Source organism: Aristolochia californica, unplaced genomic scaffold, assembly GCF_029961685.1.
Source record: "Aristolochia californica isolate CCGP_79_NKW_82.1479 unplaced genomic scaffold, dmAriCali1.0.hap1 SCAF_4, whole genome shotgun sequence".
NCBI lineage: Eukaryota > Viridiplantae > Streptophyta > Magnoliopsida > Piperales > Aristolochiaceae > Aristolochia > Aristolochia californica.
The window spans coordinates 42,536,184-42,562,160 of NW_027182103.1; the positions used below are offsets into that span (position 1 = coordinate 42,536,184).

Sequence of the window (25,977 nt, forward strand, 5' to 3'; positions counted from 1 at the left end):
ACAGTAATACAAAGGCCTAGCTTCAATTAGTTATTTACATTAATTTAGATCCCATGGTCCCAGGATCCGATATAACTGTTTAAGAAACGAATTAATCAACTAAGGACGCGTGACATCCACACTCGAACCTCACAAGCCCGAGCTCTTAACAATACCACCAAACCAAACGTGTCAACTTTACTGAAAGCATTAATCCCTCACTTCACCGTCGCTACTCAAACAAGTTAGATTCCCTGAAAAGCCAGTCTCGACTAAACCAGAAAAAGGAAAGCAATAAGAGCGCAGAGCTCCAGATAGGGTGATGTTGCTTCCTATACCCGATGACTTCTCCCTAATTTTCTTAATCGATTTGTTGGTGATTTTATAAGCTAATCAAACGAGGAAAGTCGGCAAAAGGGTAGAGGTTTACACGAAAGTTTAATTTTGTTTAAAGCCATAACTATCCGGTTTGCAGACGACCTTAATCAATGCCGAAGAGCCACAAAGGGAATGGAAAAGATACTCTGCTTTACTGTGTAGAGGTGGGGAGAACATTTTTCCTGTATCTGGGGGAGCTTTTTCACGGGAGACATGTGCTGCATCTTTGAGGCACAAGGAGAGAGATCGGCTGGGGACTCTTATCTCAATCGTTTTCTGTGATTTGAAGTTGACACGAGTACTCAGACAATGGGAGATTTTGTACGTGTGGTCTGGGCTTGAGTAATGAATCTTTTTGAGTTGTGGGAAGTTAAGTTTAGAGGGATATGTTTTTTTAAGTTTCTTTGGTTGATTTTGTAAGTTTTTAATGATAAAACTTTTATTCACCATGATTATAACTTAACATTACAAAGGTATTTCAGTGATTCGTCGGTTCTAACTGATGGAACGTGATACTATAGGTTACTTTTTATCACTCCAAGAAATCAAATTATCTCCTAGATAAATGGAGTAACCAGAGGTGGAGCGATAAGTATCAGGACAACCAGCCAAGTCAGCATCAGAGTAAGCAACTAGAGCACCAAGAGTAGTAGATGGGCGAAAGGCAAGGCCAAAGTGCCTTTGATATAGCAAAGAATATGCTTAACAACAAGAAAATATTCTATATAGGAATTGGCTCATAGAGTTGACCGCATGGGCTACGTCAGGGTAATGATGATCAAGTATTGAAGGACGTCGACGAGAGACATGTAAAGAGTGAGATTCGTAAACAGAGAACCATTAGTGGACAGATGCTATGAATTGACCATAAGCGTAGAAATCGGTTTGCTATCAAGTAGTTGAGGTCGAGTAAGAATATCTCGTGCATGTTTTAGTTGACTGATAAATAATCCATTGGTAGTGGGCGAAGCTTCAAGGCTAAGAAAGTAACTGAGCATACCCAAATCTTTTGTTGCAACGAGGCATACTTTGAGATACTCAATGGATCCATTAGGTAGGTATTTAGTCTGAAACACCCATTTGGAGTCCACAATATTAGTTTTGGCAGGTCGAGGGACTAAAATCAGGTCCGATTATTTTGCAGAGCTTGAACCTCTTCATCCATGGCAGTAAGACAAGCGGGATTCTTAGCAACATATTTGAATCATTTAGGCGCAATATAGACAAAGAGAGTAGAGAGAAATCCAGAGGAGTCCATGATATCGAGGTTGGCCGGATGACGTGGTTTGAAAATACCAGTTTTACCTCATGTAAGCATAGCGTGAGAACCCAACGGTAGTGTAGAGATTGGAGCAGGAGGAGTGATTTGTGTCTCAGTAGGTTTTGGACTGGAAGTCTAGTGTGGCGAAGAGGGACCTGCAAATGAATTAGTGGCCTACATGGACTCATCGACCGGATCAACGCAAATAGAAAATGGGTTAAATCAACATTGAGTAATGTGCGGATAATGATGTGAGGAGGAAGTAAGGGTTTTTGTTTGGATAAGCCTGGGTTCCAAAAAGTTGGAAAAATGGAGAGAGGAAGAGGGTTGAGTCTGAGATGATTGTATGAAAGGAAATTTGTTTTCATCAAATTGAGCATGACAAGTGATGTAGATCCGAGAGGTGATTGGATCAAGGTAGCGAAACCCTTTTATAAGAGGGACTATAACCCAAAAAAAATGCAAGGAATACTACGAAGAAAAAATTTGTTAAACATATAATCACGTAAGCAAGGATAAACATGACAACCAAAGGGATCAAATTTTTCATAATTTGGAAAGGAACCATATAAAAGTTCAAACAACGATTTATCTTCAAGAAGTGATGTGGGCAAACAGTTGATAAGGTAAGTTGCAGTGCTGAAGGCTTCAACCTAGAAGCAAGGAAAAAGATGAGAGTGAAAAAGAAGTGTCAGACTAGTCTCAGTCACATGATGATGTTTGTGTTTTATACGTCCATTTTGGGCAGGTGTATATGGGCAAGAAATTTGAAGATGGATTCCAAAGGTACGGAGATGAGTCAGAAGCAAGTATTAGTAAATTCGCCCCTGCCATCACTTTGAAATTTTTTAATATGTGGCGAATTTTGTTTTTTCACAAGTTTTTGAAATTGGGTAAAAATATCATAAAAACCGATTTGAATTTCAAAAGATAAAGCCAGGTGAAATGGGAAAAATCATAAATGATGATAACATAATATGCATATCCTAAATGGGATTTGACAGCCGAAGAGCCTCATATGTCACAATGAATAAGATCTAACACATGAGACGACTTATGTTCATGACATGGATAAAACGTACGATGATTTTTCGCAAGTTGACATGAACTACATAATGATGGCGAAGGCAATAAAGAGGTAAGATAGAGATAACCTTGTTTATGTAAAGAGGAAATGACAGAATGATTTACATGTCCAAGGCGAGTATGTCATAAATCATAGGAAACATGTAAAAATTTATTTTTAAGAATAGAAAGAAGGGTAGGGTTGCTATGCTCCAGTACATATAAGCTTCCATCTCTCTTACAGGTTGCCATCGCCATTCCTATGAGACGATTCTAAATGGTGAAAAGATTGTTTGTAAATGTAACGGTTAAAGGAAAATCAAATGTTAATTTATTAATGGAGAGAAGATTTTTTTGTGAGATGTAGAACTACTAAAACATCTAATAACTGAATATTTGGGGTAGGAGAGAGAATACCAATGTGTGAGATAGGTAAGGAGGCCCCATTCCACAATTACAGACTCCTTACATGTGTACGGAGCGGACTGATCTAGGATGGATGCATTATTGGACATATGAGCAGAAACCCTAGTGTCCAAGGACCAGTCGGAGGGTATAGATCCAGTGAAAGCCTCGACAAGATGGGCATGAGACTCATCTAACTCACTGTGGGCATAACATTGGTTGCATCGATCAGTATAGTGGTCATCAAGACGACATATCTAACAAAAAGGAGGGTGATGCCCTTGTCTAGAATGAGTCCGGCCATGGATTCGCTGAGGTGGGCAACAACGGAAGCAAAGCAACGATGCGCAAAGGTGAAACTTCTCGTCGAAAAAAATGGTGATCAGAGAAATAGGAGATCAACCTACTCTAATACCATGTAAGATTTTAATGATATAACTTATTCACCACAATTATAACCTAACATTACAAAGGTATTTGTATACAAATTGATAACAGAAGAATACTATTTTCGGTTCAGTGATTCGTTGACCCGGGTTCACGTGCGTGGGTTGGTTAACGCGTGACCCTCATGATCTTACCTCTCAGTCTTCAAAAATTTTTGCGGGACATCGATTTCAGTGGTTCCTAAAAAAAATATCGATGCAGAGAGCAAGGTGTTGGTCGAAGGACTATCGATCTTAGCAACGACAACAACTTGACAGTGTCGAGAGCTAGGGCGAGTCGAGGAAGACTATGAAAAGGAGGAGGAAGTCTCGGGTCATGAGTGAGCGAGTTCGGTGGAAGAGAAGGAAGTCGTGGGACGTGACGATGATGAGTTGGCAGTGAAAGGAGGTACTCCTGGTGGTCTTTGCATCGAGATAGATATCTGATGAGCAGCGACTATGCTGGTGCACAGAGATGGGCAATAGCAGAAGCAGGGCAACGATGCGTAGAGGAGAAGTTTTCGTCAGAAAAAATGGCGATCAGAGAAATGGGAGATCGACCAGCTCTAATACCATATAAGTTTTTAATAATAAAACTTTTCTTCACCATGATTATACATTACAAACGTATTTATATACAAATTGATAATGGAAGAATACTATTACTGGCTCGGTGATCCATTGTTTCCGGCTTATGGAAGCCTGGTCTGCAAGCTTCAATTTCAGTGTCGTTCACAAATTTAGAATGAATGTCATGGGTGGTGGAAATTGGTCAAGCAGGGTATATGGGTGGGTATTCGGGTCGGGTTTTAAAGGGAATTCGACTTGACTAGACCCAAAAACTCTAGCTTTGGGTTTTTGGTTTCACCTTGGGGGTCGGAGATGGGAGATGGGACAGAAAAAAGCTCATTGGGTTTCAGTTGAGGACAGGTCTTCCCAAATCTTACTCGAACATGACCCACAAATAGAGATATAAAATGAGGTCGAGGGGTTTGAATGGGTCGGGTTTATGAGGGCGGAGTGGAGATGGGTCGGATTTAAATTGGGTTTACGGGAATGGTGCAGGTATGGGGTTGCAGGGACAATGATCGAGTTGGGGTTGAGTTTTACGATTTAGATTTTTTTCAGTTTTTTTGGGGTTCAGGTTTTGGTAAGCCCGATCCCTACCCAACCCATGCCCACTCCTAGCTTAGTAGAGGCATGCAAAGGCCACAAGCCCATGATTTCTTTTAAGTGATTCTACATAGGGCTGCTATCAACAAATATCTAGAAAAATAATAGGTTTTGAAATTGGCTCTTGAGTCTAAATTCTTTTAACTTTATCTTTTACTAGAAGTGTTGGAAATAACTTTGATCCTCTCACATCTTTATATGTATGTATACACTGGGACACATTTAAAAGGAAAAAATTAAGGAAAACTAAGAAAATAAACAGAGAGCCTACAATTTTGTTGAGCATATTTTACTCTTTTTTCTATGTGAAATTAAAAATAAGGTAGAACATATTCTACTCTTTTTTTCTACAAAATAAAGTGGTACCACTACAAAATGGAAAGTGGCACCACCTCCAAGAAAAAAGGAGGTGTGGGGCATGAGAGTAAAAAGGGAAAATGGGGCATGAAGGCAATAAGGAGGAAATGCTCTCTTCTTGATAAGATAAAATCTTACTACCCAAATAATGCCATAAATAGGGTGTTGGTTGAGGGAAGAAATCAATCATGCCTTTTCCAAATCTCTCTTTTCCCTCTCAAATTTCTTTTGGCACTTCTCCCCCCCTTTTCCCCTCTAGTTTCTCTCTTTTCCTTCTAAACCTCTTCTTATCTCCCTTCTTTCCTCAAATTTACTTATTTGTTCTTCTTTTTTCTCTTATTCCAACCCTCTTTACCTTTCTCGTTCAATTCTTCATTTCACTTTTATAAAAGATAAGGATCTTTCACAAATAAGGTTCTTATCATGTAGTCATCAATAAATGTAATAAGATACATGTTCCTCCCTTGTGAAGGTACCTTAATTGGAATACACAAGTTTGAATGTATCAATTATAAAGGTGCTGCTATACACCAAGTCCGCCCATATGAAAAAGGGCCAACTATGCTTTCCAAGTATATATTTATTACAAACAAATCTATGCACATGAATATGAGACATGCCTTGAACTATATTCTTATGCTCTAGTAGTGCTAAACTATAAAAAAAAAATGACATGTCCAAAACAACACTATGAACCCATGCACAAGCATGGGGCAGTTGGAGCTCACGGGTAAAAAAGGAAAAATGGTTCTTAAAGGCAAAAATAAAAATAAGGTAAAAATCAAGGGTAAAAATGAGAGTTCTACCTTCCTCTTTTTTATAGATTTATAGAATTTTTATTTTCCTCTTTTAAAGAATCTCTAGAGATAAGATTATAATTGATTTAAAAGTTTCCTGTATTCTCTCATTTGATTTTGTAATCTTTCCCTTAGGAGTTTCCCTAAATATGTAAATAAAAAAGGTACAAATAAAGGCTTTGGCTAAAGGGAAAATTAATCAAGCCTCCCAATTTTATTTTTTTGCTATCCTCTCCCTCTCCTAAAATTCGTCATCTCTCCTCTCTCTCCCCCTTGCATATAAGCTTTCTTGTGTCCTTCTTCCAAGATCCCCACGCGATCCCTCTTGCCCCCCAAGAGCCCCTAGCCCACTCTCACAATCCCCTTCATCATCCAATCATTCCTCCTCCATCAAAGCTCTACATTCACACACAAATTTCAGGTTTTCCCCAAGACTTCCAACCCTAATTCCCTTCTTGAAAACTGAAAAGATAGAACCTTGAAGAGGTTTTTATCTTCTTCTCACCCTATATTTACTACCCTTCTTTCCAGAGCTACTAGGTGACTTACTCTTCTCCCTTTTCAAAGTTAACCAACTCTGCAAGGCTTGTACGACTTCACCATCTTTGTCATTTTTAACCTAATCTTATAAGCGTGTAAAATTCCAATAAAAAAATTAAGTGTCATCTTACTCAAATCTTTATATTCCTTTAAAACATTGAAATATCTTGCTCATGGTTTTGAGAGTCTTCTCTACTACTTGGATATTACTCAAGGTCTCTCCGTTGTCAACCATCTCGTCAACTAATACTATAAGTCTTTCAAAGTATTTAGAGATACTCTCTAAATTAGACACCCTCACGATTTCAAAATATAGGGTCTTTAGATGCTTCTTTTTCGTTTCCTTCCAATTATTTATTTTTTCTAGCATTTGTGGTATGTATTTCTCCAGCGTCTTCTAACCATTCTCCATCAAATCTAATCAGTCTTGAAACACAAACAACACCAATATCTGCAATCTCCAATATTCGCGATCGCCTTTGCCATAATATTTTAGTAGCATGAACATGCTATTTAAACCATTATTGGTTGTCATGGTAGCCTTTCAGGAACAAATTTTAGCACAAGATGTTCCGACTAATGGTTCTACTCTGAAAGCATGGAACTCCTCCCTTTCATCTCATTTTGTGCACATAAAACTCCTCTCAATTGTCATAATTTTAAGTACATGAAACTCCTTCCAAATTGTCTTGCTCTAATACCAAATGTTGAACGCAACCTTTACTTGGATCGTGGTTAATCAGCTCACTAACAAAAGAAAGAAGAAAAAAAAAAAGGAAAAAATAATTAGAGAAGAGAGAGAGAGAGGGAGAGAGAGGGAGAGAGAGAGAGAGAGAGAGAGAGAGAGAGAGAGATTTACTCTACAAGGCACAAACCTATATTATATAGATTATTTTCTAAAACACATTCGACTCTCTTTTCCATTTGAGACTAAAACTAAAGGTTTATAGACATCGAACCTCGATATTTTTCTTGGGCATTGAATGATTCATTTCAAGGTAATTTTAATAACTTAAAGTCTAGTATTCTTACTTTAAATAAAATTCTAATTGGGGCATTCATAACTTCAACTTGGAACAAGTAACACAAATAGGAAAGAATGTTTTCTTGAGAATTTGATGTACACCTCCACAAAAAGGTTCTTAGACATTTCTATGTGTGAACAGTTGGGCGATTTCCAGAGAGGACAAATGTCCTCCAATAGGCATCATCGTTGTCATGTAAGCTGCTCACACTGCTCACACTTTCAGTCTTTCACAATGCTCAATTGCAACCTTTGTTGTATCTGATACCCACCAAGTTTTGATTCCATCAACATAGTCCCAACTTTGGTTGGGATTCAATCAAAACAAAAAAAGGCAAGTTCGTCCTCCCGACCCAACTAAGTCTCATGAAAATTCAAATCAACCCGATCAGGTCACGAGTTAATTGTTGTGTAGAAAAACCCTGTCGCCCTTCTCCTTCTACCATAAGAGGAGGCGGATTGCCCTCCATCCTTAGTAAGGGAAGGGGAGGCCTCCCATCTCCTTCCCTTTCCCCTTCAAATAGCAGGTGCAAGAGGGGGTTCTAGTTGGGAAAGGAAGGGGCTTGTCATCCTCCTCCCATTACAAAAGGAGGGTGGCAATGCTCCTCTTCCAACAAATGAAAGTGAACGATCACCTTCCTCTCAACAAAGCTAAGGAAGCGGGTATTTTGTAAATATAAAGATCTATTATTTTATAAATATATTAATTTAAAACAAAATTAAACATATTTTATTATATTAGTTATTAAGTTAAATTACTAGATATATTTGTTTGAAAGTTCATTTCATTTTTTAAATTAAAAACTTATTTAACTTAATATTATCTAACAATTATGATTTTAATTTCTAATGATATAATTATTCAATGTATATGATTAGACTATTATATATTGTAACGATTTAAATGATATTAAATTTTAATAATAATAATAATTCTTTATCGTTCTATAAGAATTATTAATTAATATATTAATTATAATTATTAATTAATATTTATATTATTTATTTGGTTTATCCAATTAGTTATACTGACATATCTTTTGCCTCCTGGCTCTTCAGTGGGTCGGATGATATGAGGCCCACTACAACGTAATGGGGTTGCATCGTAATAATCGGGTACATGAAGGTAGTTTTGTTATTCATTCTTCTGTCGTCAATTCTCCCGACTGGACCTAATCAGCTAATCCGGATCGAGTATAAAATATGAAGCTAGGGTTTGTGAGAGAGCAGAGGAAGCAAAGTCAGGGACAGTGGAAAGATGCCGGCGGGTCACGGTTTAAGGTCGCGAACTCGCGATCTCTTCTCCCGGCCATTCAGGAAGAAGGGTTATATTCCCCTTACGATCTATCTCCGAACGTTCAAGATCGGCGATTATGTTGACGTCAAGGTGAATGGTGCAGTGCACAAGGGTATGCCTCACAAGTTCTATCACGGCCGTACCGGTAGGGTATGGAACGTTACCAAGCGAGCCATTGGCGTCGAGATCAACAAGCAGGTTTTTTGCATTGCCTGCTATTTATTTCTTCTCCTGTTTTATTTGATCATTCTGTGATTAGTGACTCGTTAACACTTGGACTTGTTTGCCTATACCTGAACTTCTGTTCTTTGTTTTAATGGACATGCTTGCCGCAAATTGTCTCGTTTTTGTTAGAGCTCTTAGATTTTCATTGTGGATGAACAGGCGTTTAATTTTTGGGTGTTTTTCTAATTCTCTTAAGCATTTTGGTGGAAAAAACTATGTTGGAGAGCTTAAAGAAAGGTATGCTAAAAAAAAAAAAACAGAAACATTTGTATGATTTGAAGGTCATAAATTAAAAGAAGAGAGCTAGGAAAGCATTAGGGTTTAGTTTTTGGATGTAAGAGTTCTAATTCTCTTAAGTATTTTGGTGGAAAACCTGTATTGGAGAGCTTAAAGGAAGGTATGTTTTGGGGTATTCTCATAACTAGCTCTTATCTGTTGAATATATGGTATTTGATCTTTATCCATCTTCTCACCGGTGTCAAATTAGCTTTTATATTTATAATATATTTATTACTGGCTTTTCTCATAAATTATGTCTGTAAGGGAAATGTTCAAAACTCTTTAAATTAGAATTATATTATTCCTAGACATGTTAAAAGAATCTAAATTGTTTAAAACTTTCCGAAGGCCATTTAGTCTATCCTGTCATGTTTATGGTTGTTAGTGCCCCAAAGTTTTACTCACAAATGGCTGTGGAAGATTGAGGATATTCATTACTTGGGATTGTAATAATCAGGTTGGGAACCGGATTATCAGGAAGAGAATCCATGTTAGGGTGGAGCATGTTCAACCATCAAGGTGTCGAGAGGAGTTCCGTCTGAGGAAAGTTCAAAATGATCAGTTGAAGGCGGAGGCAAAAGCACGCGGAGAGAAGATCAGTACAAAGAGGCAGCCCCAGGGCCCTAAGCCTGGTTTTATGGTGGAGGGTGCCACACTTGAAACTGTGACCCCCATTCCATATGATGTTGTTAATGACCTGAAGGGCGGTTACTAATTTCTAATCTCCTTCCAGAGTTTGTGGTTTTTCTCTTCCATTTTTCTGACTGCACATCTTGTTATGAAATATCATCCTTTTCATTTGTTTCATATGTAGTAATTACTTTCATTAGATATACATTTTATCCGAGTTCAATTTTCTTAAGTTACTGAAGAGTCTATGCTTTACCGTTGCTGCTGCAGTTGTCTTTTGCGTTTTGGTTTGTTTTATGTGATTCTAGTCCATGTTCCACTGTTTTTCCTGTTCTTGTATCTTCGTTGAAACTTAGCTTGCTTCAAACAAACAGAAGAAGATTCTGTAATCACTTACGAGCACTAATCAAATTCCATCTGATCCATTCTGGAGTTTGTTAAGACCTGTCATTTGTATCGTATTGAGGCTTAATATTGTGTATATGTAAGAATGTCAAAATTTTGGAAGTGTAACAAAAATGGTTATAATTACTATATTAGATATATTATAACTACAGCGTAAGATGGATTAATAATTATTATTAATTTTTTAGCATTTTTAATAAAGAATATGAAGCTCATATAAAATACCTAAATTGTCTGAATGCACATAAAAAAGTTTTAATAAATTTATATTACTAGATAAAGTAAATTAGTGAAATTCTATTTATCTGCCCTTTCCCAATAGAATTTGACACTTTTATTTATTAAAATAAAAATAAATTAATTTTTATTTTCTCTTTCCTGAAGTAATCTGCTTGAGCCATGGAAATTGGAAACTTCAGCTCGGCTTATCATCGCCTGGATTATTTTAATAATTAATCAGGCCCCACTGTCGATTCTAGAGACTCGTTAAATGGGTAGACGACAAACCGACCTCACCACGTCCTCTTCTTCCATTTTCCTCTCCTTGCGAAATGTCTGCTTTCCTTCTTCCTACCGACCGCAAACTGTAGAGTCTCTTTCAACTGCTCTTCTTCTCGAAGGAACATTGGATCGTCGTCTCCCCTCCAGCTGTGATCGTTTTTCGCAGTCTTCTTCGGTATCGTGTTTCTGCTGACTTTAATGTCTAATTCCCGGATTTGCCGTATTGGATATAGAGAGTGAGTGTGCGTTTGTTAATGTAATAGTGGGAGCTGCAATTTTCTCCATGAGAACTTCTGAATACTATTTTTTTTGTTGCCTTTTCTTTTGACCACATGATTGAACTAATTTTCCAATAAAAAAGGATGCTCTTTTGTTGATTATCGAGTGAAATCTACCTGCTTTTCCCCGTGATGCAAGGCTTGAAGTTGACTTTTTGAGGGGTTGTTTTCCATCTCTGGTATAATTAAATGCCGAATTGCCATTTTCTGTTAGTTTTTCATATTGTTTCTGCGTGGATTGTTATGTTTGTCCCAGGAAGATTGCTGGTCGACTTCGATTGTCCTTTTGTCTCTTACGTATATGTAATGCCGCATTTCATTAATTAATTATTTATTATTATTTTCTGAAGATAAAAGAACTCGATTGCTGAACCCAACTAGACGAATGCTGGCTGTTCGATGAGCGACTCTTTGAAAATTTCATCTTCTGAGGCCGCTGAAAAACAGGTGCGGCTGGACTGTCGACCCTAATTGCTCTGGACCTGTGGTCTTATGGTGAACGACTAACTAATTTCAGGTATGTCTTTTTTAGTGTTTTGATCCTTTTATTCTTTTTAGTGTGTTAATTCTTGAGATATCTTTTGGATATACCATTTTCCTGGAAGATCATCCATACTGGATCGACAGTTTGTCAGCCCCTATGAATTTACTAATGAAGTTAGAATCATTATGAAGTGAAGGGACAAGTTTACTCCCTCAAAGACAACAAGTTGAGCGTGGAGTACATAACTGGATCTGTTGGATATCATTTTCTTTAGCCTTTTAAAATGTGGAGGAAATTCAGGCCTGAAATTTTTCTTTGTTTAGGGTGCCTCAACAAGGTAACTATTTCGTTAACTAAAAAATGACTAGCCACTTAGGAAACCTTTTCTGTCAACTAATAAATGCAAGATCTTTATACTCATTAATGTTTGTGGGACTATCCTTAACACTCCCCCTCACATGTAGGCACGTGGATAATTTGGGTAGAGGCCCTCACGTGGTGGCATGTGGATAATTTGGTGGATGCCTACATATGAGAACCTTGCTCTGATTCCATGTTAAATTGGGTCCAAGACTTTATCCTAAAATGACTAGCCACTTAGGTAACCTTTTCTTTCAACTAATAAATGCAAGATCTTTATACTCATTAATGTTTGTGGAACTATCCTTAACACTCCCCCTCACGTGTAGGCACGTGGATAATTTGGGTAGAGGCCCTCACCTGGTGGCACATGGATAATTTGGGTGGATGCCCACATATGAGAACCTTGCTCTGATACCATGTGAAATTGGGTCCAAGGCTAAAATGACTAGCCACTTAGGAAACCTCTTCTGCCAACTAATAAATGCAAGATCTTTATACTCACTAATGTATGTGGGACTATCCTTAACACTTCCCATCATGCATAAGGAATCGCCATTTATACATTTTAAATTCTTTCAAAAATAGAAATGTACTCTTCTCTCACCACAAAAATGACAACTTCTTCCTCTACACGTACTGTAAGTGGTGGAATTCTGATAGGAACGGAATGTCTCATGATATCATTACAATGAAATGTGTTTCTTTGGCTCAGTACCATTTTACCCTCCTCTAGTAACCTTGAACTTGGTGTAAATTTCGTTATTAAGTAGAAGTCAAGTAAACATAATATATTTGGTCATCTGTTATTCTTCATTTTTTTAATTGTTTTTCAAATTATAGTTCCGTTATGTCACCCTTCTCAAAAATAATAAAAAAATATTATTCTGTTGGTGGGTGAAAAGTCCACTTGTTTAGTGCCATACATATGCTCCACATCTCAAGTTTGTTGTCTGAGTTTAAAGAGTTGTTGTGTGTGGGAGAATAGTCTTATATTAGTTTGGGTTTAAAAAAATTCTACGCTTATTAGTAGAGAAAAGGTGTGCTAACTTTGACTGGTCATTTTGGGAGGAGTAGGCCGACTTTAATAAGTTGCCTTAAACAGCAGTATGATGTTTGTTTATTATCTGTTTTAAAAACTTTTATATATGCCACTTTCCTCTTTGGAGGTTGCATGTGTAACAAGGAATTTGTTTCCATCCATTCTCAAGTGAATGGCTGCTTGCAATGGTAGGCCCACTGGCCTCTGAATGTTTTACAGTAATGTGAAAGTTACTATGCTACTTTGTCAGGTGATTGGGAGATTTGACTTGAGTTATTTGGTTCTTTCCCTGAAACTACTCTCTAACATCCTCAGTATTGTGATATTAAAAATATGTCAATAATATCTGTCAGCTTTCATTTGGACTGTGAGTCAATAAATAATCAACTTTATTTTCTGTTTCCTCATAAAATTCTTATTATTCAAGAAAACTAACCTTTATTTCATTATACTGTTTAAACTTTGAGCTTCATCCGTCATTTTCTCAAGTTTGATTTCTAATGTCCTATTATAAGTTACTGTAAACGTACATGGTCTTAGTTATTTTTAGTGAGTAAAACTTCTCACATTCTTTAGTAGTGCATGTGCTCCATTACTCCACATAGTTGTCTGGGTGTGAGTGAAGTTGCTGTGGTAGAGTAGCTCCATGTTTGTTTGGGTTTGGAAAGATACTATATTTGTTCATTGTCAAAAGATCTTCTAGTGTTGGTTAGTTATTTGGGGAGTGTTGAGACCATTACGCTAGAAGGATTGAGCCTAATAGGAAAGCAACTGCACGGATCTTATACAAGGACTGGCCCAACTTTGACATGGTAAAAGAGCAAATTCTGACCTGTATATTCCTCTTTAGTGGTCTCTGTGTCATGTTTTTCACATCTTTGTTTCAGTGGCATCTATGGGCCTAACCAGTTGGCAGTAAAAGTTCTTATATTCTTTAGTTGCACTTGTGCTCTACATCTCAAGCTATTTGTCTGAGGGTGACAAAGGTGTAGGTCAGTAGTTCTACATTGAATTTGTCTTAGAAATTTTTTTATTTTATTAGTTGGGAAATTTCATTTTGGAAGAACTGCTCTAACTTCACAAGTTATTATATATGATAGATGGAATTTGCTTTATACATGCATTTAAATGCATATAACTGTGTAATATGAGGACATGACTTGTTTAGCTCATGTATGTAACTGATTGAAATTTTGGGAATGTCAAGTTGGTTCCTAGATTTTCTAATCGTAATTTGAATATGTTTCTGATAGCTATTGTGTGTCAAAACTTGTTAATTTGCAGTGTGTGGATTCTCAGAGTGCTCCACGAATTTGATCTGATCTGCTGTTTTTCTCTTGTTGTGACCTGTCACATCTTTACAACGAGGTGCTTTCAGGAGATATTGGGCATCGGACTCCGTATAACATATCTTAAAACATTAAATTACTGTTACTGACATCTAGTGCCCCCAGCGGTGAAAGCTCATGCCATGTAGCCTCTACAGCTGTGTTTCTAAGTCAGCTGCTTCTATGTGCTCATACTTCATCGGGGCTTTATTTTGAACATATCTTGCTCCATGTCAAGCATAATATCCAACAACAGCATCCACAGCTGTTAAATTCATAAAAAGTTACTGCTAAGTGGATTCTTCAGCCATTGCCTTTCTTTATTGGTGGAATACAAATATGGGTGCCTTATGTTGTTGTCCATGCAGTGAAGAATTCGATGAATATGCTTGGCCAAGCAGCTCAATTTATAGACACTGCACATGCCTAAGATATTTCCTCCATCAGCTATTTAGTGGGGTATGTATTGTGCCCGTAATGGGTAACATGTTTTAATCCTTCTGCCTGTTCAACTTGCTGGTGTTTGCTAGATTTGCATGTTTACAACTTTTATCTTGAAACATTTTAGGCAACCCCCTACATAGTCCGACTTATCCTTGTTATCCAACACAGAGACTTTAGCATGTATTGCTTTACTTCATTTCACGATATCATCTCAACTACATTTACTTTGCCTGTATGGTGTTTTCTGTTATTTTTCTCACTCATCCTTTAAAAGCATTCTGTTTTTGTGAGCGAGAAGGAGAGGAAAAAAGACAAATTTTAGCTCATGATAAGGTCCTTATTGTCAACTCTCACTTCTATTTTGGGCCCGAATATTTCTCTAGTTCGGAAAGAGCATAGGTCGAAGCTGGGTTTTTTTGTGCCGAATCTGCCTGTATTATCTCTTCTGTTGTTTCTTATTATTGTGGTTGTCTTGGGATGTTTGGGTACTCTAGGAGAAATTTGGGCATTAGTCTGGGCACCTATGACTTTCACCGTCTAGCAACTCCCTATATTTAACTCAAAATTCATGATAAATACTAAAATTCTCATGTGGGAAACTATTGATTCTAGTGCTTATCAAGGAAATAGTCTCTAAGTGTTGCCTATTTTTCCTGAAAGTTTTTCAGGAGTTGGCTGATTCTGCCACTATGATGAACACCTTTGTTCAAAGAAACAACTGGCCAAGTCATGAATGATGAAAACACTTGGATAAGAGAGAATTACAAGGGGAAGGGGTGGGGGAGGGGGGATGCTGTGCTTGGAACCATATTCCTTTAATACGTGGACTTTGGTTTGGAAATGCTGTCTTCAACTGATTCCATTTCCACTGCCACGAGAAAGCGATCTCACTTAGTCTTAGCTAAATCTATAATAGTTTACTCTATGCCGAGTACGGCAATAGCCTCATAGAGTTTTTGTGGCACTGCTAATGATGAAGTTCTGCCTTTGGTTACAATGCAGTTACCACTTTCTGATATGTTAAGTTTTCATGAAGCGCTCTCTTTATCATGTAGTCAGCATTGAAACTTGTAGTTGTAATGCATATTCCTCACACTTGCATTTTGAATCTAACTTGTTCATCTTGATACCCTGTTTTCCCTCCCTCACCTCTGATGTATAGTTGTTTAAATTTTCAAGGCTAAAGTTTCCTCAGTTTTCTTTTATTGGTTTCAGTACAGTGCAACATTTCAAAGACTTGAAGGACGAACAGTTACATCTCCTGTTCATGGGGTTACTTCTTTGGCATCAAATGAGCTAGGCCCTACTTCATCGGACACTGCAATATCTGATCCATATAACTTGTCTCTTCTCCGACCTGTTCCATATGATGCAGATCCTAGGTATTCTCGTGTACAGCGAGATGGTTTGGTCTCACGACGTGACAAAATCCTAACCCATGTCCAGGAAGAGACACAGCCACTATGTAGAAGCAGTAGTAGCTCTTGTGCAGAACCTCTTGTGGTAGCTAAAAAATGGACTGAGATAGATTGTGAAGAAGGACGTAAAGCTGTCCATTCAGAATCACTGGAGAAATCCACAAAAGTGTCTCGAGGAGTGAACTATATCCCATCATCCTCAGAAGATGAAGATGTGTGCCCAACATGTCTTGATGGTAAAAAAATTCTCTGTTTTGATTCTTTGTTTTTCTTTAAGAATTTATTTGTTTCTGTTATTATATATTTGGGGACTCACGATAGTGGTTGCTGAAAAGTGAAAACTGTTCTGTACATTTTTTATTTTTTATTTGGAAATGGCACTGTCAAGGAGGGAGGCTCATTACACTTAAGTGATTGGAGGGTAACCCCCTCTTTGGTGATAACATCAGCAAGACCATTTACTGACCATGGTACAAGAGATCAAATACAAACAAAATCCTTGACAGATCCTGAATTTCATAGAAGCTCAATCGATGATGCCAAGGAGGGTTCTTCTTTCCCAAGCATTTCCCAACAAAACAGCTTAGAATCACCTTCCATATGAATCTTTCCTTGAAAGCGATCATGAAAGATTCTTGACCCATGCTTCAAGGCCTAGATTTTAGCCGTTGTAGAGTCTGAAACACCAAGAGGACCAGTAAAGGAAGCAAGGATTTGCCATTTGACTTTCTGAAAATGCGCCCAAAATCAGAAGGCTCAGGGTTACCAATGGAAGATCTACAAAAGTTGAGTTTAATAGTCCCTTCTTCAGGGGGCTTCAATTCCGCATGAGACGGCTGCTAGGTCATTGAGAGTCTGGCCACCATATTCCTGCTGCTTCTGAGGAGACCACCCTGACCTCTTCAAAGTCATTTAGAGAACTAAGCTAAGCAACTACGTGTCGCATGATTCTGGCAGTGACAGCATCCCAATACTAGGAATTCTGCTTAAAGCACCTCTGATTTCTATCCCACCAAATGCCCTAAGGAATGAGAGTTAGGTGAGCTTTGAGCATTATCTTACCAACAATGGGAGAGGAGTCCCAAGAAACAAAGTCATTGAGAGAATTAGGCAGGCAGAGAGACAGCTCGAAGAGATTGAGAAAATAGTTCCAAATTCCTCAGAAGATCTGGCAGGGAAGAAGGTGTTGATGTTTTGTACACTGGATATCCAGTAGAAAGTTTCCTTGTTGTAAGTACTGGTTCAGACTGTCTGGTTCAATCTGGTCAAAGTGGAATTGGAGGGTAGTCATGTTCTTACATGATAAAACATGTTTTGAGTGTGATTCAGGCTGACCCAGTTGGTGGACCAGTTCGACTGGAAAACTGTCTGTAAAACCAGTCCAATTCAATTCCTTCCATCCATCAAGGTGCAAATTTTGGAAATGAGAGCACGGGATTTGAATCCCTCACCTCTCAAAGAAGTAAGAGATCTCTTACCAACCTATACCAGAGTTGTGTAAGTACCAGGAAATGAATTATATCTAATATAAACTTATTGGAAAGGGGAACCAAATTAAAATTTATGTACTTATTGTATGCGATAATCTTGTGGAGTACACCGTTCAACCAGTCCAGTTTTTACTACTTAGTAACGTACCATTTTGGAGAAATAAAGGAATAAATGTTTTGATAGTGTACTTCCCTAGTCTTTGGCTACTATAAGTTGTGTATCTCTAGCTTTCTAGAGAGAAGCCAATATAGTAGTACATATATGTGATCCGGTGATGTGTGTGTATCAAAGTGGCTATAATTATTGTGTCAAGAGGAGGTTAAGCCATCTGTTATGTTAAGACAGTTTTTCAGTTATTAGATTTTGTATAAATATTTTGATTGACTGTTTCATGACTGCAGAATATACTTCGGAGAATCCAAAAATTGTGACACAATGCTCCCATCATTTCCACCTCAGCTGTATATATGAGTGGATGGAAAGAAGTGAGAACTGTCCATTATGCGGGAAGGTACACAAATCATACTTTTATTAGTTACCAGGCATATTCCCCTTGCAACTGGAATTTTACTTTATATGTTGTTTCTTATAGAGGTATAGGCTGTTCGTATTTCATAGAAATTAGATGGGAGGTAAAAGTCATCCGGGTGTTTTTTTAATGCTCCTAGATCCAGAGCTTTATTTCAAGTTGTAGTATCTTTTTCTATTTTATTTTTAAAGATCAAGTTGTTGTATCTTGAAAGGCATTTGTTGCTTTTCCAAAAGATTATTGGTGTTTTTACCTTCTCAGAAGATATTTTGGACAGCATACTGTGGTCATTATGTGATTTATAATCTATAAACTTCCATTAGAAAATCCTCTAAATATGGATTCAAGCACTTGCTATTCATGTTTGATTCTAGTATATTACCACCTATAACGAAGAGCCATACTTCTGGTTTTAATTAGGGTAGCTTCTATGGCCCTAGACGGAGTATTTCTATATACAGCCATCTAACTATACTATCTCCAAATGTACAATTTTAAGTACCATATATTGGACGAACATGGCCTATAGAGTTAGCAAAGATGTTTAATATTAAAGCAGATGCAAATTTTACCCTTTTGAAAAAAGTATAAAATAGGAGAGAAGAAGGAAGATGAAAATAGAGAGTTGAGAAAGAAGAGACTGCATAGACAGCACTTGTTGGGGGCTCAAATTTGAACCCCTTCTCTATTTATTTCTTACTTAAGTGAATGTAATGTCACTCCTACATATTCATATTGTGTATGTAAGATAACCAAATTACCCCTATATCAAATTTAACACTCCCGTCAAGTTGGAGCATATATATCTAGAAACCTGAACTTATTACAAAACATCACAATTTTGCACTTACTCGAGACTTTAGTGAATATGTCACCCCGTTGGTCATCTAATTGAACATAGGGAGTGACAACTTCTTTCCCCATCACAACGTCTGAAATGAAATGACAATCAACTTCCATATGTTTATTCCGCTCTTGGAATACTAGATCACTTGCAATTTGATTGCAATTTAATTGCAAAATACATTGTCATGGACTTTGCAGTAGGGAAGTTCAACTCCTGTAGAACAGATTTGACCTACATTAGTTCACTTACTATGTGAGCCATTGCTCTATATCTTAGTTCTACATTGAAGTGGACTACTATATTTTGCTTCTAGTGTTCCAGCTAACCAAAATTTCACCCATAATACACAATGTCTAGTAATGACTTCCTATTCAGCTTTGACCCTGCATAATCTACATTTGAAAAATGTCTCTTACTGCAAGTGACTATGTAGCTGAAATAACAAACCTTTTCTTGGTTTCCCCTTCCAAGTGAACTCTATGTGGACACTCCATGAATTGATTCACCATGTTTACATCAATTGATATATTAGGGCATTAAGTGTAACATAATTCAACTATCCAACCAATCTTTAGTGCATTGTTTTCAATGCTGCTGTCATCATGAAGATCATTACCGACCTCTATAGGTGTCTTTACATGTTTAGCCCCTACTAAATCAAAGTCCACTAACATATCTGTAACATGCTTCATTTGGGTTAACAAACCCCTACCTTATTTCAAGCTACTTTTATCTCAGGGAAGTACTTGAACGAACCCATATCTTTGGTTTGAAAATGCTTAGCCAGATGCTCCTTGAATTCTTCAATTCCCTTTTTGTTACTTTTTTATATCATTATATCATCTCCATACACAATTAACACCACAATTCCTGAGGATCTTCTCATTGCACATTGTGAGTGATCACAATGGCTTCTAGAAAAGCCAAAAGACATTATTACTTTGTTGAACTTGGTAAACCACACACTAAGACTTTGCTTGAGTCCATATATTACCTTTAAAGACATTTTTTATGTCCAGCTGAAACAAAGGCCATCCCTGTTATGGTCCTGGGTTAAGTACTTGGCTTTCCGCTACCTACCAGGCCGGTCTTTTTGTTAGTATTGGCTAGGTGCTTAATATTTGGTATCAGAGCAGGCACCCACGTCGCGGGTTCAAATCCCGGAGGGGGCGACCTAGCGGTCTCGCTAGAGTGGGCCGTCGTGGTTGTCGGCTCGTGAAGGTGGGATGTGATGTTATAATCCTGGGTTAAGTACTTGGCTTTCAGCTACCTACTAGGCCAGTCTTTTGGGTAGTATTGGTTAGGTGCTTAACAATCCCTAATTCACAGCTACAGGGAGAAAGTCTCAAGCACATCTATTCCATAAGTCTTAAGTATACCCTTTAGCCATTGGTCGTGTTTTGCAACTGTCAATAGAGTCATCCGCCTTATATTTCATAGTGTATACCCAACAACACCCAACAATTGCAGCATCAGGAGATGGATCATATAATACCCATATACCCGGGTCATTTAGGGCCTCCATCTTGACATCCATAGCTTGCTTCCACTAGGAGGTACCAAGGCTTCCTGCATTGAAGAAGGAATAGTACAAGAGGACAAACAAAGGCACACTTTTTGAATTGACTAGACAAGAAATCAAATTAAATAAATTGGGAAATGGGATGTCTAGTGGACTTCTTTTCGAAGAGCAATGGGAAGATCCAAATCACTTACATCAGGAGTTGTAGACAAGGACGATTCTAGCAAAGGAGGTGGAGAGACAACCTTGGTTGGGGTATTGGAAGGCTTTTGACGTTGATAAACCTGTAGCGGCTTCGGTGCTGCAGTGTTTGGCACTTGGCTAGGAGCATCCTCCATAGGACTAGGAGAAAAACTATTTGTATCAATAAGGGATGGTGTAGACAACTTGTTTGACACGGAGAAAAATAGAACATCAACAAAAAACCTCACATTAGTAGATACAAATGTCTTTTTAGTAGCAGAACCATACACATAACCTCTATATGTACGAGAATAACCAAGAAATACACATTTCATAGCTCGAGGAGACAATTTATCAACAGAAGAACCAAAAACATATCCAAAACACACACATTCAAAAGTACCAAGGTAGAGAGATAATAATTCAGTATCAGGTTTCAGAACTTGAAAAAGAAATTGCCCACCAAGTATAGATGACATCATCTTGTTTATGAGAAAACAAGTAGTAAGGATTGCATCACCCCAATAGGATTTTGAGATATGCATATAGATTAACATAGTACGAGCAACTTCCAGAAGATGATGGTCTTTGTCTCTGCCACTCTATTTTACTAAGGGGTGAATACACACGAAGTTGATGGATAATACCATGAGTCTGACAAAAGGAATCAAATTTATGATTCATAAACTCAAGCCCATTACCGGTACGAAGAATGTGAAGAGAAGTACCAAACAACTTTAGATTTCTCTTTTAGGAGATACACCCAAGTAGAATAGTTAAAATCATCAATGAAAGAAACAAAGTACTTATGACCAAAGCTACTAGAAAGGGGACATGATCCCCATATATTTGAATGTACTATTTCAAAAAGACTATTACCCTTGGTTTGACTCAATGGACATGAAGCTTGATGATGTTTTCTAAGCTGACATGACTTGCAATGAATGATAAACTGAATAGTAAATCCTTGAATAATTGAATCAACTTTGCTGGAGAAAGATGTCCTAATTGTAGATGCCACTGGAAGGGTGAACTAACTATATGAAATAATAAATAAGTTAGTAGTGGTTAACCTTCCAAGTAATATTGTCCATCTCTTTCAATTCTTGAACCAATCATCCTTCTCATCTGGAGGCTCTAAAACATAAAATGAGTAAGATAAAAGGTTACTGAGTTGTTCATAGATTTGGTAAGTTAACTAACTGACCAAAGATTATTAGGGAACTTTGGAATAAATAACATTGATTCTAATAACATTGTAGGTTGCACTTTGTCTACTCCATTGATTTTAAGGACAAGCAGGAAGTAGGCTGGACCTTGCTTACTCCATTGACTAGAGGAACTAAACCATTACCAAGAGTAATTTGTTTGAAGAAAGTGGAAGAACTAAGATCTGTAAAAGAGAAAACATATCTAACATATGTGACAATGCACCTGAATTAATAACCGATGAGGAAACTAGACTTGTATATGAGACAGGCGTATTTGAATTTGCAAGAGTAGCTGTAGGAGGTATAGGCTGAAGTTTCAATGCAATGGAGGGTGACAAGAAGGTTGGGCAATGCACAACGCCAGCTGCTGAAGTTCATCAAGGGCACCACGTACAATACCAATTACTCGTTTAGAAGAGGTCTTTCTCACTACTGCCCTAAATGGTAGAATTGCAATTGGGCAATGCACAGTGCTAGCTGCTGAAGTTCATCAAGGGCACCACGTACAATACCAATTGCTCGTCTAGAAGAGGCTGTCTCACTACTGCCCTAAATGGTAGAATTGACCCATACTTGTCTCAGCATTTGTAAAAAAAATGATTGGTGCATTCACAATGTACACTCCTTTCACCTTTACCTTTGTCACGGCCTCTACCTCTCCCAGAATCATCACAACCTCTGCCTCTACCACTTCCACTAGGGCTTGTTGTAGGGCCTGATGGATCTTGAGTATTAAGACAAGCAGCTTACACCCCCTTACTGTCTTTGCTGACCCTTGACATCATGGCTGTCTCTGCACACATTACTCTAATAAATGCTTTTGTTAGTGATGGAACATCATCTGAGGCAAGTAACTGAGCTCTAATTGCATCAAACTCTGGTCCCAAACCATTCAAGAATCTAGCTACGTGGATCTGCACCTGCTATTTTTTAAAGTTCTTTTTCATCTATGTTGAATGGATGATAAAATGCTGATCTCTTGTGAAATGCTCTGCAACTCACTACAGTAGTCTATTATTGTCCTGTCACCTCTCTTGAGACTAAATAATTTCACTTACATTTTATAAATTTTTGGATAAGTTACTCTCCTATGCATTTAAAGATTCAAGAGATATCCAACTTTTGCATTTTCACGATTCATAATCTGATTCCTATCTTAGAATCCATGTTGTTGAGGAATCAGGCCATGACCTAGCTATCCTTTGCTTCCCAATCATAGGTAAAAGGAATTGGTGGATAAAGCTATCCTTTCTTTTTGCTTTGAGATAAAGTCAAATTAATTTAGACCAACTAATATAGTTATGGCCATACAATTTTCAGTAGTGATAACAATATTATTTTTACCTGCTGAACCCCCAATTTCTCTTTTTGGAGTAATTATTTCACCGTAATCAGCTATGGAGAATTAAAACAATCAATACAAACAATAATAGGTAGTAGTCAGAATTTGATGCCTGTGTAGGCACTGTGGGGCTCCACTACAACAATTAAGGTTTTCAACAAACTACTCCTATCCAGTCACAATCATTAAATGTGAGAGGCAACAAATCAATTGACACCATAAACAAAAGAATCACGAAAAAATGGTTGACATCAGCCTTCTTGGTGATGACATAGGTGCTAGGCATAGGATTGGGATCTTATGCCCACTTCAACTGGGAAATTCCCTAGGCACAAGCCTCTAGGGGCACGAATCACACATATAACTGCTCAATTGGCACAGAAAAGAATTAGAAGACCCTAACCTTGACTTGTAATTAGCAGAGAATCCTGAAATTCTTCTTGGAATGTGGAGACATGAGAAAGAGGATAATTGAATGCTTAAAAGGTTAAGAATTTGGACCTTTGCTCTGATACCATGTGAAAAAGTATAAAATAGGGGGGAGAAGAAAGAAGAAAATGGAGAGTTGATAGAGAAGAGTGTGTGTAGACTGCACAGTAGGGGCTCAAATTCAATCCCCTTTACTTATTTCTCATTCAAATATATGTAGTCTTTTTACTTAAATACCCTCCATGCCTTGTATCATTCCATCTCACTAATCACACATCAGAACAACCTGTAATCAAAACCATAGACTCCTAAAAAACAATTTCAAAGTTATCATTTGGTTGTTCATTGGATGAAGCATGGAGAAAAGTCTACATTCGCATTATTTTCTGTGGAAGCCGAAGCAAGTTCATGCTTAAATAATGTATAAATCATTTTTCTTTTCTTGTGAGCACCAGGCAATATTATGGAAAATTAAACTGGTAACCAGAGAATCAATCATATTTGATATATTCGCATTTATCTCAGTTCAGTTTGTTAGCAAACACAAATAGATTTTGCAGGATGTGCAATTCAATTTACTAATCAGTGAAAATGTCCATTGATAGTGTCAGAAACTTGGAATCGAAATTCACTGGTAACTATTCAATATTTTAAATCTCGTATTATCTGAATCTGTGTATGAAGTGCAGTTAGATATATCAGAGCAGTTACATATTGTGAACCAGTGAGAGAAATTCTTTGACTAACTTCAGGTTCCAGGAAACTTCTCTACTGTTGGTAGAGATTATTGCTGGTCCTTCCTGTATTTACTTTCCGCTTCCTTTAGGTCTGTGAAATCTTGACTAGGGCTAAAGATGTCTCTCACATTTTATTTGACTATTAAGATACAGCATTGCTTCATCTGTCACATGATTCTCTCTCGTTGCAACTTGGCTAAAGATATATACTCCAGTAGGCTAGTTAGATATGTCTCTCATACGGTTTACCATAAACAGTCAAATTCGTTTATCTGTTTACCACTTGTTCTGTTTTCTGCTTCATCTGATTAGTCTTGTCACCTTTTCTAATTATCTCATCATTGTTTTGACACCAGGAAATGGAATTCAGCGAAAGCCCATGAATCGAGTGACTTTGCTTTGAAGCCACTTCTTTGGGATTCTGCCCTTTCCTCACTTTACCACACTTGGGTTCTTTTAGTGAGGAGTTGGGTTCTCTCGCAGTGGTTGGCTTCCTGAATGTTTGTGGATACAAATTGTTGACTAGGAAAAAGGAAAACTGATCTACGTTTCAAGATAGTCTGACTGGAAAAAGAAGGGTGTGTAAAGCCAAGGTGGTGAACCTGTAGTTAAAAGATGTGCGAAGCCTCCTAGTGGAATAACCCTGCAGTTGTTTGAGGCAAGTGATTTTGTTTCCATAAGTCTCCGAGTAAATATCTACCACGTTGGCGGAGATGTTATACATGTTCTTGATGATGCTACTCTAATATTGTTAACTGATGTCCAGATTTCCGTCTTGAATCACATTGTTATCCACAGTATTCTCTGCATATATTGAACAGGAAAACTATAGGACATGTCGAAAGTACTTGATTTGGATGTTAATGCTTTCAGAGAGAAAGGGAATATCTGTTATTGTATTCTCTCCTTTTGTTTCATTCTCTTTTTATTTCAATTATTAGAAAATGTGGAATATAAATGAGTAGGTTATGGTTTAAGTGAAGAAATAGGTCCATTTTGATCAAATTCCGAGAACTAGGCGTTTGGTGAAGCGTCGGCCCTCGAGGAGTACATCAAAATTGGCCTTAATTGTGGATGAGGCTCGCATAGAGTACTGGGGGAAAAAACACTATATTACATGTCGATTCAACTTCTGCGGCAAAGAAGAAATGGTCTTTAGCTTTTGCAATTTTAACTTCCAACCTTCTACATATTTAGAGCTCTTGGCCTCCATCGCTCTATCAGCAATGAAAAAACTTTTAATTCACAATGAAACAAAATACCTGCTCTACATAGCACTTTTATAAATTGCTCAACTTTTTGTTGAATTTCCGGCCTCTCCCATATGCAATCATGACCTTGTCAAATTGAGTGGAAAAGAATAAATTACAAGAAAAGGGATACAGAAATTAATCTTAGTAGGACTAATAATTTTTTTTACTATTTATCTTCAAAAATAAAGTTTACTTCAGTAATATTATCTTGTTTTAATTTTGAGTCATATGTTACAGGTCACAAAGTATGGTTTGATTTTATCGTCATCATTAATATGGTGTGAATTTACATCTGCCTTCCGGTCTTGCATCGAGAACAAAGTTGCAAAATTCGTGGC

General features: G+C 37.5%; 2 protein-coding genes across 5 annotated transcripts; both read left to right on the forward strand.

Moving 5' to 3' along the window:
• The first annotated feature begins 8,624 nt into the window (after positions 1–8,624).
• LOC137962477 (large ribosomal subunit protein eL21x/eL21w) lies at positions 8,625–10,071 on the forward strand. Its single transcript, XM_068809365.1, has 2 exons — positions 8,625–8,899; positions 9,663–10,071. The coding sequence occupies exons 1-2, from the start codon at positions 8,663–8,665 to the stop codon at positions 9,918–9,920; spliced, it is 495 nt and encodes a 164-aa protein (XP_068665466.1). The 5' UTR covers positions 8,625–8,662; the 3' UTR covers positions 9,921–10,071.
• Positions 10,072–10,537: 466 nt separating this feature from the next.
• LOC137962817 (E3 ubiquitin-protein ligase At3g02290-like) lies at positions 10,538–25,277 on the forward strand. 4 transcript variants are annotated; one of them, XM_068809901.1, is made up of 7 exons: positions 10,538–10,916; positions 11,370–11,536; positions 13,793–13,897; positions 14,190–14,692; positions 15,893–16,331; positions 17,988–18,097; positions 24,743–25,277. In XM_068809901.1, exons 4-7 carry the CDS (start codon positions 14,573–14,575, stop codon positions 24,767–24,769), a joined length of 696 nt encoding a protein of 231 aa, XP_068666002.1. In that variant the 5' UTR covers positions 10,538–10,916; positions 11,370–11,536; positions 13,793–13,897; positions 14,190–14,572; the 3' UTR covers positions 24,770–25,277. The 4 variants fall into 4 exon arrangements, with proteins under 4 accessions (XP_068666002.1, XP_068666003.1, XP_068666001.1 ...); XM_068809902.1 differs by lacking the exon at positions 13,793–13,897 and having other exon boundaries at positions 10,538–10,977; XM_068809900.1 differs by lacking the exon at positions 13,793–13,897.
• The last annotated feature ends 700 nt before the right edge of the window (positions 25,278–25,977 follow it).

Bases quoted from the DNA above. Each gene is read 5' to 3' on its own strand.
- LOC137962477 (XM_068809365.1), top strand. From the start codon at position 8,663: ATGCCGGCGGGTCACGGTTTAAGGTCGCGAACTCGCGATCTCTTCTCC. The intron at 8,900-9,662 runs GTTTTTTGCATT...TGTAATAATCAG, and splicing joins GCGTCGAGATCAACAAGCAG to GTTGGGAACCGGATTATCAG.
- LOC137962817 (XM_068809902.1), top strand. From the start codon at position 14,573: ATGGGTGCCTTATGTTGTTGTCCATGCAGTGAAGAATTCGATGAATAT. The intron at 14,693-15,892 runs GTATGTATTGTG...TATTGGTTTCAG, and splicing joins TCCATCAGCTATTTAGTGGG to TACAGTGCAACATTTCAAAG. The intron at 18,098-24,742 runs GTACACAAATCA...TTTTGACACCAG, and splicing joins ACTGTCCATTATGCGGGAAG to GAAATGGAATTCAGCGAAAG.